Source organism: Perca flavescens, chromosome 2 (genome assembly GCF_004354835.1).
Source record: "Perca flavescens isolate YP-PL-M2 chromosome 2, PFLA_1.0, whole genome shotgun sequence".
Lineage (NCBI taxonomy): Eukaryota > Metazoa > Chordata > Actinopteri > Perciformes > Percidae > Perca > Perca flavescens.
In genome coordinates this window covers 23301650-23316851 of record NC_041332.1, presented here as the reverse complement: position 1 = coordinate 23316851, position 15202 = coordinate 23301650, and the positions used below count along the sequence as shown (strand labels likewise).

Genomic DNA, 15202 nt, shown 5'->3' with positions numbered 1-15202 from the left:
CTACTACAGTATATTCTGAAAATGTAATGTTCTTTTTTTTCTGTTCTATTCTTTCTCCACTTTCTGTCTCTACTCAGACGTCAGATTATTCAGCCATGGCCTCACTAGCTGGTGGACTGGACGAGATGAAGAACAGTTTGGCCAATCCTGGAACAGGAGCGGAGTTAGGAGCCAGCATGTCAGGTCCACAGTCCTATTCACTCGTTCCAGGTAAGAAAGACATCCAACTAATAACTGAAAAGACTTTTTGTTACCTGATTAAAAACTAAATGGAATTGTATCAAGAATAAAGGCATACACTAATAAGATTTAAAACATTTCTACATTTCATCATCAGCTAAGCTGATGTAACTGGACTTCCAGTGTGCACATGCCTTTTTCTTTATATTGTTTTGCCATTTTGGCAACAAACCTGAATGTGCATACACTAATTTGTGACTAAAGCTAATTACCTAGTGTGCATTCTAAGTGGTCACAAAGAGACCCAAAAAGTCAAAATATTTTTTTTCATCATTTTAGTATATTACCATAAAACCTACAATGAATCCAACAATACAATAAGGCTTACAATTATAAGATGCAAATTTAGAGCATTTAGAAATTTAGGAAAACAATATTTTATCTATCTATTTATTTATCTATCTATCTATATGATGTTTTTTTATTATTACTAAATGCAAGAGAATATGACTTCATAGTAAATCAAGCCTATAGTGCACAGGTCTGAGCTTAGTAGTACATAGACGAAAAAACAGTAATTCATATTCCAGACACACTAAGCCAAATGCCTTTTAAGTCTACCTCAGCAGCTACATGGATTCTAAGTGATTGAACCTGTTTAAAGAGATCTTCCTCTGACTCCATTTAGGTGCACTGGGAGAGGCAGTGGTTAATTAAGAGTAGACCTGGGAGCACATGGACAAGGCTTCGACGTTCCCATCTATAATGAGGGGAATCATAGAGCTGGGAATTTGGGATATCTGGGAATGGGCTCTTTTTTGCCCTTTGAAACCACTGAGGAATATTACCTGCTCAAGAGAGAGAGAGAGAGAGAGAGAGCGAGAGAGAATTTCCATTTCTGCTTATGCATGCAAAAACACATTAATATTCACACACACACCTTAATATTATGCATGCATTTCCTTGCCTGTCTTTTCCCTCAAAATAGAGCTCCCTCTAGGGGATCAGACGTCCGTGTGTTGACGCATTGACGCAATGGTATTTCACCCCTGACGTGTTGATGCTCTGGACACACACTGTAGAGCAGCATTTACACATTCAATCTTCGTTTCTGAGGCCTTTCCAAATCTGTAGGGCATTTTCGTTTTACCCAGGACTTCACCTAGTCTACTCGACTGCAGAGGGACAAACTGTACACCCTCGATTACCTGCAGGTTTGACATATAGACATGTTGCTCTGATGGCTTTTTGGTGGGGAAGAGTAAGAAAGAGAGACAGTCAAAGAGAAAGGGAGGCAAAGGATGTGTGTTCATGTAGCTGCAAGTGAGCACAGAGGAGACTTGTACTTGTTGGTTGACCTCTACGGCAAAGCTGTGGAGAACAGATACATCAACACAACTGGCATACATATGCACAAATACACTGCATGCACAGACACAGAAACACACACACACACACACAAACACACACACACACACACACCTCAGAGGATCTGGCCCCGTCTGCCCCCTCTAAGTTGGGCTGTAGAGAGTCCATCTCTTCCTCCCTCTCCTCCTTGCCCTGTGCACTGACCCTGAGCGGATGAGTAGCCCGTCTGCACTAATGCCTCGCTGTCGCGTCAAACACTGAGGAAAACTTTACTACACTGAGACAGGAGAGAGGAGGTGGAGAGGGACAGAGGAGGCTGGAGTAGAGATGGGAAGTGTGAAGAGAGAAACACAAGTAGGGAGGGAGGGGAAGAGGCAAATATTAAGTGAAGAGGACAGAAATATAAGCCTCTGTTGATAAGTAACCACATTGTATTTTCCTTTCTTCTCATCATCTCCTTTTCTTCTCCCATTTCTGTTCTCCTTGATTTTTTTGGATTTTCAAGTAAAACCAGAGGGTGACCACATTTTATATTTGAGAAATTTAAAAAAAGGACAACAATGAATTTGCTGATAGTCATTTTTTTTAACATGTAACACAAACAAGCATTTGATAAGGATCCCTGAAATGTAAGGGATCCTTATCAGCATTGCTGTAAAGAATGGCAATGCTCCCCAGAGGATGTATGTATTTTAATGACTTTGGTGATCCTCTGATCTTTCCTCTAGCAACATCATGAGGTTAACATTTCTGTTTTTGAGTGAAAAATGTATGAAATGTCCCTCCCAAACTCTTGGATGGATATTCCCCCTCACGATGACTTGTAATAACTTGGGTGATCATTACATGAACATGAACATTATACCTGCTTGACATCAGCACTGTTAGCAGCATGTGAGCATGTTAGTATACTGACCTTAGCATTTCGCACCATGAAGCACCATTGGGCCAAAATAAAGCCTCACAGAGCCGCTAGCATAGCTGACCTGTGACTAAGAACTGTTCTGAACAGGAAATTTTACAGTTCAAAAATAAAATTGTCCGCAATACTGTTTCTAAATTACTTTAAATATCTTTGGCATTTCTGTACTGCAATACTTTTTTTTGTTAATCGGTCGAGATATAAGCCAATTTTGATATATATGTTCTCCTCTCTATTTCTCATCTCCTCCTGTTCCTCCTGCTCCTCTTCTCAGTTAGTTAGTGGTGGTTAAGTGGAGGGGAAGTGAATGGGAATGATGGTGTTAGCATCTGAGCTGTTTATGATGATGATAAATGTGTGTGTGCAGGGGGGAGGGAGGCGGAGGGTGTCGATGCATGTGTGTGTGTGCGTGTGTATGATGATGATGAATGGAGGGCTCCCTCTCCATGCACTCCCAATGTCTACTGCGTGCAAACATAGAGAAATGATTTGGGCCGACACACTGTCATGTAGTCTAATGCAGTTATATATCCTATCCACCAAGTGACAGACAGAGGAGGGGGGGATACCGAGAGAAGGGGAGTTGGTAAATTAATGGATGTCAGTGGATGGAAAATAAGGAGGAAAGAAACAAAAGAAAGAGGGACATCCTAAATGTGCTCCTGCATTTTAATTTCAGTAAAGATCCTACATGAGGTGTCAAGTTTTGATGGTGATCTTTTATTTTGAGTATTTAGTATAATTACTGTGAAGAAGTGGAAAGTAACAAATAATAAACGAATAGAACTTAATTTTTTTCTCCTATAATTGCCTTTTTTCATAGCATAACAGGTGCATCTAATAACATGAACAATATCTGCAGTATTTTCAGCTATCTTATGATTATTGTGGCTTACTGGGACACCACAATGGAACAGAGCCATTGTGAATATTATTGAAATTAAATCAGCACAATCAGGAGAATATTGGGGCGGCTGTGGGTCAGGTGGTAGAGCGTCGTCTACCAAATGAAAGGGTCGGTGGTTCGATCCCTTGAAGTGTTGGGCAAGACACTGGACCCCAAATTGCTCCCGATGCTGCGCTGTCGGTGTGTGAATGTTTATTTGATGAGTAGGTGGCAACTTGTATGGCAGCTTCAGCCACCAGCGTGGGAGTAAATGGTGCCTGTAATGTGGACAAGAGCTTTGAGTAGTCGTTCAGACTAGAAAAGCGCTATATAAATGCAGACTATTTACATATTACAGTTAATTTTCTTTCCTTTATAGTTATTTTGCTGTGAAACAGCACAGTAAAGAAGAACAGTGCACTCTTGCCTTTTTAACACAATCAGAATTCAGAAATTAAAATCATCTTATGTCAAACTTTTATTTTGGTGCTGACACAAGTCGATTGATCAATTGATGGACTAACTACATGAACAGTAACAAGAGCAACAATTTTGATAATCAACTTTTAATTTTTAAACCAAAAATGGCAAAGATTCACAGGTGAGAGCTCCGTAAACATGAATATTACTATTATTATTTTTTTTTTTTTATAGTTTCTTAAATGTAATGGTAAATAAGGTATATCTCTTTGGGTTTGAACTATTGGCCGCACACAACAAGACAACATCTTTGACTTGGGTTAATAAATTTACTGATAATGAAAATAATTGTTAGTTGCTGCCATAAAGGAATTGGTTCTGGGCAGGTTGAATATAGAACAGTAACAATTTAGCATGCATAACTAACATACAGAATAGAGCCAGGAGGTACAACTGATGACAATAACAATGTTGACACTGATGATGACATTGATAGCAGGTTATTGATGACAGCATACGTGTGTGTGTGTGTGTGTGTGTGTGTGTGTGTGTGTGTGTGTGTGTGTGTGTGTGTGTGTGTGTGTGTGATTACAGGTCGCGACCTAGCCAGCACCACTCTGCCAGGCTACCCTCCTCATGTTCCTCCCACTGGACAGGGCAGCTACTCCACCCCCTCCCTCACTGGCATGGTACCTGGTGAGTACACACACATTGTTTCTCATTACCAATAGTGCCATCGTGCTTGACTTTCTTTTACAGTAACTCTGTCATTTCTCGCCACCCATCATCTCAGCAGATCTGTAACATACATATCTGTTTGGATTCCCACTGGATGTGTGCGTGTCTTTAGGGGGTGTACTTAGCTTTGCCACTTCCTCCTTCTTGTCTGTCTACACTATGGCTGACAGTGCTCCCAGGGGGTGGCGTTTGTATGTGTGTGTGTGTGTGTGTGTGTGTGTGTGTGTGTGTGTGTGTTTTTGTGCGTGTGTCGTTTGTGTGTCTCTGTGTATCATTAGAAACCAGCCACAGTAGCACAGCTGTCCCTCCTCAACATTAGTAATTTGTTTTTAATGAGAATCACCAGTGACCCACGACTAATTCATTCATTCCCTTCCACTACGCCTTCTACGCTGCTTTTGTGTTTCAATCTTGGACCCCATTCTCTCCCTCTCTCTCTCTCTCTCTATCTCTCTCTCTCTCTCTCTCTCTCTCTCTCTCTCAGTCTTGCAGTGGTGGTTGTGGTCAGTGTGAAGTATACTGCAGATAAATAAAAGGATGAAACACAAAAGCAACAACTGCAGGGAAACAAACTCAATACCATGTTGTTTACAAGTTCTTGTCTCTTCTGTGTATTCCCAATCATTCAGTCTGTGACACACACACACACACCTGGGCTGACACGCGCACACAAACACACACACACACACACACACACACACACACACACACACACACACAAACTCTCTCAGCGGACATGTAGGAACAGCACGTCTAAAGATGGGTAACCCTGTCGCCCTGTCCCCCTGCGCTCACCCTGTCCTCCGGTTTGACAGCATATTTGTGTGTGTATGTGTGTGTGTGTGTGTGTGTGTGTGTGTGTGTGTGTGTGTGTGTGTGTGGTGGTGGGGGGGGGTATGTTTATGTGTGTGCTGGTATGAGATTGTTTGTGTGCATGTGTGTTTGTTTTTGACAGTGTGTGTGTGTGTGTGTGTGTGTGTGTGTGTGTGTGTGTGTGTGTGTGTGTGTGTGTGTGTGTGTGTGTGTGTGTGTGTGTGTGTGTGTATGCGACCTTGACACTGAGCTACACGAGGGAGACCCTGAGCCTCCTCTCGCCTCCTTCCAACCCCCTCTCCCTCCTCTTGTCTCCTAAACAACCTGACATGTTGCCGTCACTACGGTGATGACAAGGGTAGGATGTTCGCGCCCAGGGATGCCATGGAGACTGTATCCCGACCCCACCTGACAGATGCAGCTAAACATACACACACATAAGCACACACACAGTGTGTGAAAAAGAAAACTTGTTTGGTTGTTCATCCAAATACACACACAAACAGTCTCGACATCTAAATTCTTCTCAGTGAATATTTGACGCGGCCTGAATCCTCGAGCTGACTGGAGTGAATAGAAAAGATAATCTTCCAACTTTGCTTCTCCAGCTTCGCCATGTTTTATCTCAGCACTTCTCAGGCAAATTATCCTTCTTTTTGTCCGCTCTGTCTAATATTATACCTTCATTAAGCAAGCAACTCTCTTCTGCTGCTGTTCTTCTTCTCTCTCTCTGTCTCTCTTTCTGCAGCAGGGGGGCTGACACTCAGAGGGGGTGTAGAGGAGCAGTGAGGCAGAACCGACAGAACGAGAGGGAGAGAGGAGGAAGGGGGGGATTTCGAAGGAGGGGGCATCAGGGTCTGTGACTGTCAGCTATGGGAGAGGGATCCCCCGGGAGGAGTGAAGGTTCAGGAGAAAAGAAAGAAAGAGCAAAAGATTGAAAAAAAGAGAGAGGTGGAGGAGAGAAAAAAAAAAAAAAAAAAATGGGGAAGAATGTTGTTTTGATGTAAAGGGTGATGGGCGGGCCGTAGTCAGGCGGGCCAGAGGATGAGAGAGAAAAATAAAGAGAAAAGGGGTGAAGGGAAGAGTGGGAAGGGAAGACAAGAGGAACAGTAGACCCCAGACAGTAAGTAGTAAATGAGGGAGAAAAGCTACGCCATCATCCACTGAATGAGAGGACCACTCTCAGTCTCGCTGAGATCTCCTGTTCAGTCACTCTCAACTAGTCTGCAAAACATTCTGTTGAAAACTAAGGGCAGGTTAAAGCTTTACTGTAAGCAAAATGAATCTGAACAAGTCCTCATGACATTTGTCATTTAAACAAACAATTAATGTTGCCATTGCTTTAATGTGCACACTAGTATACCAGATATGATACATGCTGTTAGTCAAAACATTTCTGCACTTTATTAAAATCTTTAGCTATAAATATGCACCATCCTGGTTTAACTAGCCCAAATATTGAAGCTGGAGTACTCCAATAAATAATTGGGATTCTTTGGCTTATTCAGGTGTCATTGTTTGCAATTTGCATCATGAACTTGGTTTACACATTTTGTTAGTCAGTGAAAGGAAATATGATCGCACCGAAATATAAATTAAAGTCCTGATAGCACTTAACTACAGCTTGATTGTTCTTAGCAAAGGCTGGTAGCTCAAAAAACCTAAAGGAAAAGATAAAAACCAAAAAGGTTTTGCATCTTATTTCTCAAGGTAAAGTCAAAGAAACAGACATGATCATCCTCTCTATCCTCTGCTGTTTCTAAGCCTTCTCTCTTGTTTTCATTCAGGGGGAGATTTTTCCGGAAGTCCATATTCCCATCCCCAGTATTCCACATACAACGAATCGTGGAGATTTCCTAACCCCAGCTTATTAGGTAGGTGTATCGCATATCTCTGCAACCATTTCTGCTTACCAGAAGTGGATCAATAATTGTATTAATGAATTTCATTTCATTCCACCTCACATCCCAGTTCCAACCTCGCTAATACTCTCTTGTATGCTGTATCTTTCATGCTCCGCTGTTCATTTTTTTTCATTACATTACATTTCTGTCCGTATTGTACCGTACAGTACAATACATCATAGACATACTAATGGTTCTGTAAAAGGATGTTTTAAAAGACTGGCAATTTGGGCTGTGAATGGATTGGAAGAAAAGGAAGGGGGGTAGGGGCGGGGGGGGAGAGAGAGAGAGAGTTCTGGGTTTTAGCTTTGACCACTTATTTTTAATTTATTACATAGTCACAAGCCGTGATCTGCCGGACTGCAGTGAGCAGGCAATGTCAGTTTATAACCTATGAACTAATTCGCTGTAAAAGGCAATGTGACATCAGTCTCAAAAACATGTTCTCAGACAACCTGGCAGCAGAAATATAGAAAAAGATGTCTTCTGTTGAAACAATTAAAATTTATTTTCATTTTGGATTGTGGCTTAAAATGTTTCTTCTACTTTAGGGCTAGGAGTGGGTGATATGACAATATATACCATCAGAGATTTTGCCACCTCATTTATACTGCGCTAGGCGATTTGTTCATTTTAAACTACTGTAGCACACCGCCCCATGAATGACTCTTTTAGTTCTGTATTGTAGCTATATAGTTTAGAGAATATTATAGGTCCAAGACGTAACTGACAAGAGGGCAGGACTCAGAGCAAAGTCGCTATTATCCATGTGCTACTTCAGCACCACAGACAGCGCCATGGATTTATCAATACACAGTTTAGGCACAGAGGCAAAGGTCACCGAAGGTATATGTCATCATTGCTTCTGGCTTTGGTTGCGCTTTGAAACGTCAGTGGCAACAAGGTCAAAATTAAAATAATTTGGACTTTGAAGGCAGCGCTCAACGGCAATTTTGAGCGGTGGGCTATGCCAAGGGTAGCGCTTCCTCAGAGTTGTCGCCACCGCTCTCCCCATAGGAAAACAATTGCACAGCCAGCGCAGAGCGGTTCTACCACAGATCATGTGTAGGTGCCTTTAGGCTACAGATATTCCAGAGCCATGGTCAGGGCCATAGATTCTAACTTGCACAAACCTCAGATAAAGATAAAGGATTAATGAGTCAGGCAGAGATGGCAGGTTAACAAGGGGCATGCATTTTGGTAATTTTGCTAACAAGGGAGATGGGATGCCTCCTCATATCGCCTTCTGGCACTACCTATCCCTTTGATGAATCTGGGGGTATGAGGCCATGATTTATAATGTTGCATATCAACAAGCAGGACTGCTTTATGTGATTTTTATATGACTTTTTGCATAAACATGATGAAATACCTTGATCTTTCAGGTATTTAATTTACTGGATTAGCCAAAAACATGTAGTCCAGCTTTTTTTGTCCATTCATAATTTCTCAATATAATATATTTTCCAGAAAATGCATTTCCAGAAAATGTATTATATCACCACATATATCAATATCCTGACATCCAATTACATATTTCTTCACTCCTACCAACTAATGAGAAAATCCATCAATCACTTTTAGATGAGACGTAAAGAAGAAGTAAAACTGCACCTTCCAAAAACCTTGATTGCAACTGTTATACTGAAAGACATCCCAACACTGTCTTCACTTCTCTGCATCAGTGTTTAACAGGAAAGATTAACCCTGAGCCAAACAGTCAAAGTCATTGTCTATAGGGAGCCATTTTAGGGGTCACATTTAAAGGTAAAACTGTCAGCATGTGACGGTGTATAGGTCAATAGGTGAGAAGGGTCAGTGCTTTGCCACCACCCTTTCTTCTCCTCACCTCTCTTCTCCCCTCCTTCCCTTCATCCCTCTGTCCCCAGTGTTTCAGCAGGATTATGGGTCTCTCCTGGGGACGGAAATCGGCTGCTCCTCCAGTCTCTTCACCAGCCAGGCAGGACAGATGCAAGGTAGGTGGAGAAAGAAAGAAAGAAAGTAAATGAAAGAGTAAATGCAAGCAAAGAGTATATGTGATGATTCAGGTGTGTATGTGCAAAGGTGCAATGATGAGGAGAAATGATGCAAGGGAAAAAGAGGAAGAGACTGTAAGGGAACTTTCGTATGATAACGGATGAGCAACCACATAATATGAGGACAAGATGCACATTAGTAGGCACTGAAAGGTTTAAGATTGATGGCAGCGGGAACAGAGAGGCTGTGATACAGAGGGGAGGCGGGGAAGAATGAGAGTAGAAGTGACAAATGAAAGAAAGAGTTTTATAAAAAAAAGAAGCAAAAGGGGAGAGAGGGCGTCTGAAGTCTTGACTGAGACTAAATAGTTTGTCAGGCCGGCTTAATGCCTCACTTCCCCAAAGAGCCTCCTGAGATTACCTGGACTGTGGACAGACATAACCTGTCAACACACAGCTGGGTTGATTGATGGAAGTGACAGAGACAGGTGTGTGTGTGTGTGTGTGTGTGTGTGTGTGTGTGTGTGTGTGTGTGTGTGTGTGTGTGTGTGTGTGTGTGTGTGTGTGTGTGTGTGTGTGTGTGTGTGTGTGTGTGTGTGTGTGTGTCTATGTGTGTATAAAGGTGTGTAAGTGTGGGTTTACGTGTGTCTTTGGGGTTACAGTATTGAATTGACCTCTTCCCTGAGGAGAGAATAGACTCAAGGGATCAGCAGTAGTAGAGCTGTACTCAGTGTGTCAGCTTAGACTGTCACTTAGATAGTGTGTGTGTGTGTGTGTGTGTGTGTGTGTGTATAAAGGTGTGTACGTGTGTGTGTGTGTGTGTGTGTGTGTGTGAGAGAGAGAGAGAGAAGAGAGAGAGAGAGAGAGAGAGAGAGAGAGAAAAAGAGTGAAGGTGGGAGCTGAAGAGACAAGTGTCAGAAAGTAGACTGAGTTCATTTTATTAGTTGTACACGACAAGGAGACTCATTTTTTTCTGTCATTAGCTTCATCACCTCATGTCATCTCATCCCTGCCTTTCATTATTCACATTCAAAGTAAAATATAATCTTAACAGAAAATTGAAGCTGCTCATTTTCACTGCATTTCCAAAGTAGTTAAGGAATAATTCAGATTTATTACAACCTGGGTCTTATTTTTGTCATTTTAACCATCATTTCTATTGGTAATAATAAAAATTGAACCCGCCAATTTAATTGCAGAAGTCCGAAGGGGAAAGAAACATGAGTAGAAGCACGAGACAATCATACAAGTTTCAAACAAATTCATTTGGAAGAGAAAGTACTTGCATCTCTAAGAAGCATATTAGCATCTCTTAACTAATTATTTTCTTTTTCCTACCCACAACTTTACTATTTTGACCAAATCTCACCTCCTTGTTCCAGATGTACCAGGCAGCTGTTTTCAGCAAAAAGCTCCGATAAATCCCCTGTACACTACTTGCTCAGGACCAAATGGCAGATAGGCAAAGTTAGAGACTAGCTGGTGAACGTAGCGTAGCATTTAGCTAATAAAAAGCTAAAGAGACAGATTTTTCTCTAAAGAGTTGGTGGAGACGGGAGTGAATACTGGACTAATATTCATTAGGTGGCCAGAAACACAACTTTACATGAATACTGATGTTGCTTTGTATCTACTGGATTTATAGGCATAGGCTGTTTGCTAACACATTCCCCATTTCAACTTTATAAGGTATTAAAATGTTAACGTGTGTTTATAGCTTGTTAAGCTGCCCCCAAGTGGCTACAAATGTATTATTGTAGCTTTAAATAATCTGGTTAAATTTGGTTGGCTTTGTTGTAGCAATGCCATCAACACTTGGTGAGCATAATTATATCATAACCAATAGAAATGAGGCCAAAATTAAAAAAAAGACCCAAGTTGTAATAAACTGATCTAATCATTTTTAGTCTCATTGAAGAGAAATTCAACAAAATAATTGTTTCTGTGTTCCTTCCCAGGTTCACCGTATTACTACAGTGCAACATCACGGGGGGCGGGCCCTGCTGGCACTGCAACAGCCTCTGCTTACGACCGCCACTGACCCCTCCTACTGAGAGAAGAGGAGGAAGAAGAGAAGTAAACGGGGGAGGGATAGCACCAGCACTGCACAGTACAAACCTGCCTACACACGGACAACAATGAGGATGAAGATTTCAAGTTTTTGACGTCAGTGAAGTTTAAATTTTCTTTGATTGACACTTAAGTCAACAAACGCACTGCTGGGCTGCAACACCGACAAACTGTGTGGGTATTACATTACTGTGAGGACACAGGCATGGTAGTGTCAATAACTGATAGATATACTGTAGGACTGGTCAGAAGCAAGTGAATTTGGACCCTACCACAATAAATCAAGGCTTGGCTTCTTGTTTTTAACCAATTGTCTACAAATCCAAGAAGTCAGTGGACTGAGTGTGCAGCAGTGATTGAAACTATATTGTGATCTTCTGGGTAAGATGTTGTGTTTTCAGTTTGGGAAAAATGTTTAGGAAATTATTTGAGTTGATTAAAGCAAAATCACTTTTTCAAACAGTCTTTATAGGCCCCAAAATCAATCAAACAATTTTCTATGCTATGTTATGGTGAAGTAAAGACAATCCAATTTTCATAACTTTGAATGACCAAAATCCCCCATATCATTATCATTCTAGGCTCCTTAGATTCAACACATTTTCCCTGGGATCACAATGGTAGATAAATGGGATACCATAACTTTTAATGGTAGTGTTCAGTTTCACATATCACTAAGCCCCGCCCCCATTAGCCACTGTTGCTATGCCTGTCAAGCTTTCTATGTATTCTCGCACGGCACATATGCAGCCTACAATAATATCAGTGGCAGATTTACCTTCAAAACTGTAGGGGCTTTTGAAACAATGGATCCTTTCAGACAGAAGTAGACAAAAACAGCATTAGCCAATTTGGCCTATAGTTTAATCTATCATTACACCTTTGCTCTTCTGTTTTTGGTTTGGAAAAAGGCTAGAAGATTCCACCCTCCAATCTCTTTAAATGTAGAATATATCTCTAACGACAGCCCCATGCACACTGCTTCAACATGTGGAGAAATCCTGAGCTTGACAGGCCAGCCGTGCCTAGTTATGGTTGCTAAGCTACAAATGGATAATCGCTGTCTGGGGGTGAGGTTTAGAAAACGCTCAATTTCCAGTGGTTGTTGCCAGTTCCCAAAGTGTATCACAGAACATCTAACATCCACACTTGCATTTAAAGTGGTTTGAATGCCACTGACTGACTGACAGACAGAACTTTCAGTAAAAGCACAGCCTAAAACCTGAGCGCTCTACTATAAAATGAACAGTGTACATGTTCACATCAGACCAAAATCAAATCCACCAGGGAGGGTTATTGTACAGGAAGGTGCTATCCTACCTCCACAGCCAAGATTTAGTCCTGATCAAGAGCTATTTATAATGGGAGGAGACAGAGTAATATATTAAGAAGCTTTTCTGCGCTGCACTCCGTAATGAGAGTGAATGCCTGTAATGATTTATATGTGTCACGCTGTTGTGCTAGAATAGTGATGATGATGATGATGATGATGATGATGACGATGCGATATGAAATCTTAAAAATTTTCAATATGAAAAGAAGTCTTTGTTTATAAATATGATCCGATTGCGATTTTCCTGTTTATAGTTTGTTGCCTGGTATCAGTTGACACAGGTGCCATTGAATAAGACGCCATTTTTATCTGCTTACTGAATACTGATAAGAAGAACAGGGAAGCAGTGGCACCCTCTCTTTCTCTCTCTCTCTCTCTCTCTCTCTCTCTCTCTCGCTCTAGCTCTCTTTCCGTTTCTCTCTTTAAACTCCCCAAAGATGGGCCCCCCCTAGTGGATCGGCTGACTAACTACAAAAGCACAAAGAGACTCAATCATCATTTAAAGGCGCAAATTTTAATTTTTTGACTTACTTTTAGAACCATTACATATTTCTTCCCTTTGCTTTGCCTTCTCCCCCTTTTGAGTGCTTGTCCTTGTGCTGTTTGATATCCTGAAATTGTTTCTATAAAAAGAAATGCTTTCGTGAAAAAACAAGTGAAACTGTTTTATTTTTGTTTGTCTCCTACATTAGTTCTGCGCTGTGACAATGTATGACACCAGGGTTGAGGCCTTACCCATCATGTACAGACAGAGTAGGACAGGTTCGCCCTTCAGCGCTGATCTGAAATCAGTGTGTTATCCCTCGCAAATGTTTGAGGGCCCAGTGTTGACCTTGTGAGAGGGCAATATCTTCCTTAACCTGTACGTAGCTTCTCAATTCTGTCCATACAAGACTTGTACAGTAATCAGTGAACAAGAAGAGAAGTCACAATGTCAATAGCAATTTCAATTATTCACATTTAAATTTAGAATTTAGTGTTGAAGTTTTTTATGATAAAAAAGACTAAGAGGTGTGTGGTATTGTTTTAGCCATCATCTGCAAGTGTTTACATATCTTTTGTTTGTCTGGGGTGTGTGTGGCTGACCGTAGCGCTTCATTGCTACTGTGTAGTTTTTCTAGCGAACAGATTGAAGGCAACCAATCTGCAGCGTGAGACATAAAATATAGCTATATAAACATATAACTATAAACACTGAACAAAGCTGTTAGTTTCTCAATCTTTGTTGTTTCTTCGTTTCAAAATAGTGGATCCTTTTACATTTGTAGAACTTAAAAGTTGTGTGTGCACAACTCTAAAGCAGATTCTTATGACGGCTCGCCCGCTGTGCTGCTAACGTGCACCGTAGCAGGAACCTTTCCTTATTTCTGTCTTTCTCTCTTGATCTTACTGAGGCATTATTGAACCTGAACCACACCAGCTGAAAACAAGGACAGTGCCTTTAGTTTTATATGTCAACTCCCCCCTGACTGACCACGCATCACTAAAACAAGATTCAGCGTCCCTCCCTGCAACTCCTTCAACAAAACTCTGCCTATCTGCGAACACAGGTTTGTAGATTATGTAAAGCCTTCCACAAATATGTAGCAAACAGTAATTTCAGTGCAAACTCTGGTTGATAATTTACATACTGTACCAATGACAACATTGCAGCTCTGATAACAGGACCAAGCCCTGATCCAGCACCCTATACTTACTCATCATGGACATTTCAGTCACAGATTCACTCATAACATTTGTAACAGGGATAGTGTGGAAATTCTAACTCATCTGATGGAAAATGCTCTGAGCAATTAACAAATGACTTCAGGTGTCTGGAAAGTAACAATCTAAATATATTCCAAAAAAGGTCTGTTTCATTTAATCAGTATAAGCAAATATAAAATCAAAGTTGGCACAGGAATCTGTCCCTGCTCATCAACTGGATTGATTCTAAGCAGCGAAACACTCATTGCTGCCTCGGTAAAAAATAGATTATAGTTTGAATTGTGAGTATTCCTGCAAATATGGCTTCCAGCCACCAAAGGCAGCACTGAGTTACCCAGTCGATGAGCTGTATTGACTTTAATAGAAGAGTCCTTTCTCTGATGGAATAAATAAATGTTTTTAGCCATGCAAGTATTTCATGGATTGCCATGAAATTTAGCACAAGCGTGAACAAACTTTGGTTATCCCCGACTTTCCTCTAGCGCCACCAGCAGGTCGATTTTTTTTTTACTTCCAGTGAATAAATATATCAACACTACATGTATTGGCACAAAATTTGGCACACACATTCATGATTCCATTGACTTTTACTCTAGTGCTACCATGAAGGTTGGCATGTGGTTTTAAGTGACTGACTCTTTCTCTCACGCCATCATCAGGTCGAAATTTAAATTTGTTGAATAAACTACAACTAAACTAATAGGCTACTTAACCTATGCTAAACATAATGGTAAACACTATACCCGTTAGAATTTTCTGTTTTAAACTACTTTAAAAATTATTCCTTTTCTTAATCCACACAATCCACAAGGTAATTGGCAGTTGAAATTTATCTTTCGCAAATCCCTCTTTATACACACAGTACACAGATGGAAGTTAGTGGGT

At 40.9% G+C, this 15202-nt stretch overlaps 1 protein-coding gene across 2 annotated transcripts in view; it reads left to right on the top strand.

Moving 5' to 3' along the window:
- pax5 (paired box 5) overlaps positions 1-13577 on the top strand; it is a 54087-nt gene extending 40510 nt beyond the window's left edge. For both annotated transcript variants that reach the window (XM_028595992.1, XM_028595984.1), the window contains exons 7-11: positions 78-210; positions 4371-4472; positions 7115-7201; positions 9121-9207; positions 11166-13577. In XM_028595992.1, the coding sequence (XP_028451793.1) occupies positions 78-210; positions 4371-4472; positions 7115-7201; positions 9121-9207; positions 11166-11248 (492 nt within the window). In that variant the 3' untranslated portion in view covers positions 11249-13577. The remainder of the gene's footprint in view (positions 1-77; positions 211-4370; positions 4473-7114; positions 7202-9120; positions 9208-11165) is intronic.
- Positions 13578-15202: the final 1625 nt, after the last annotated feature.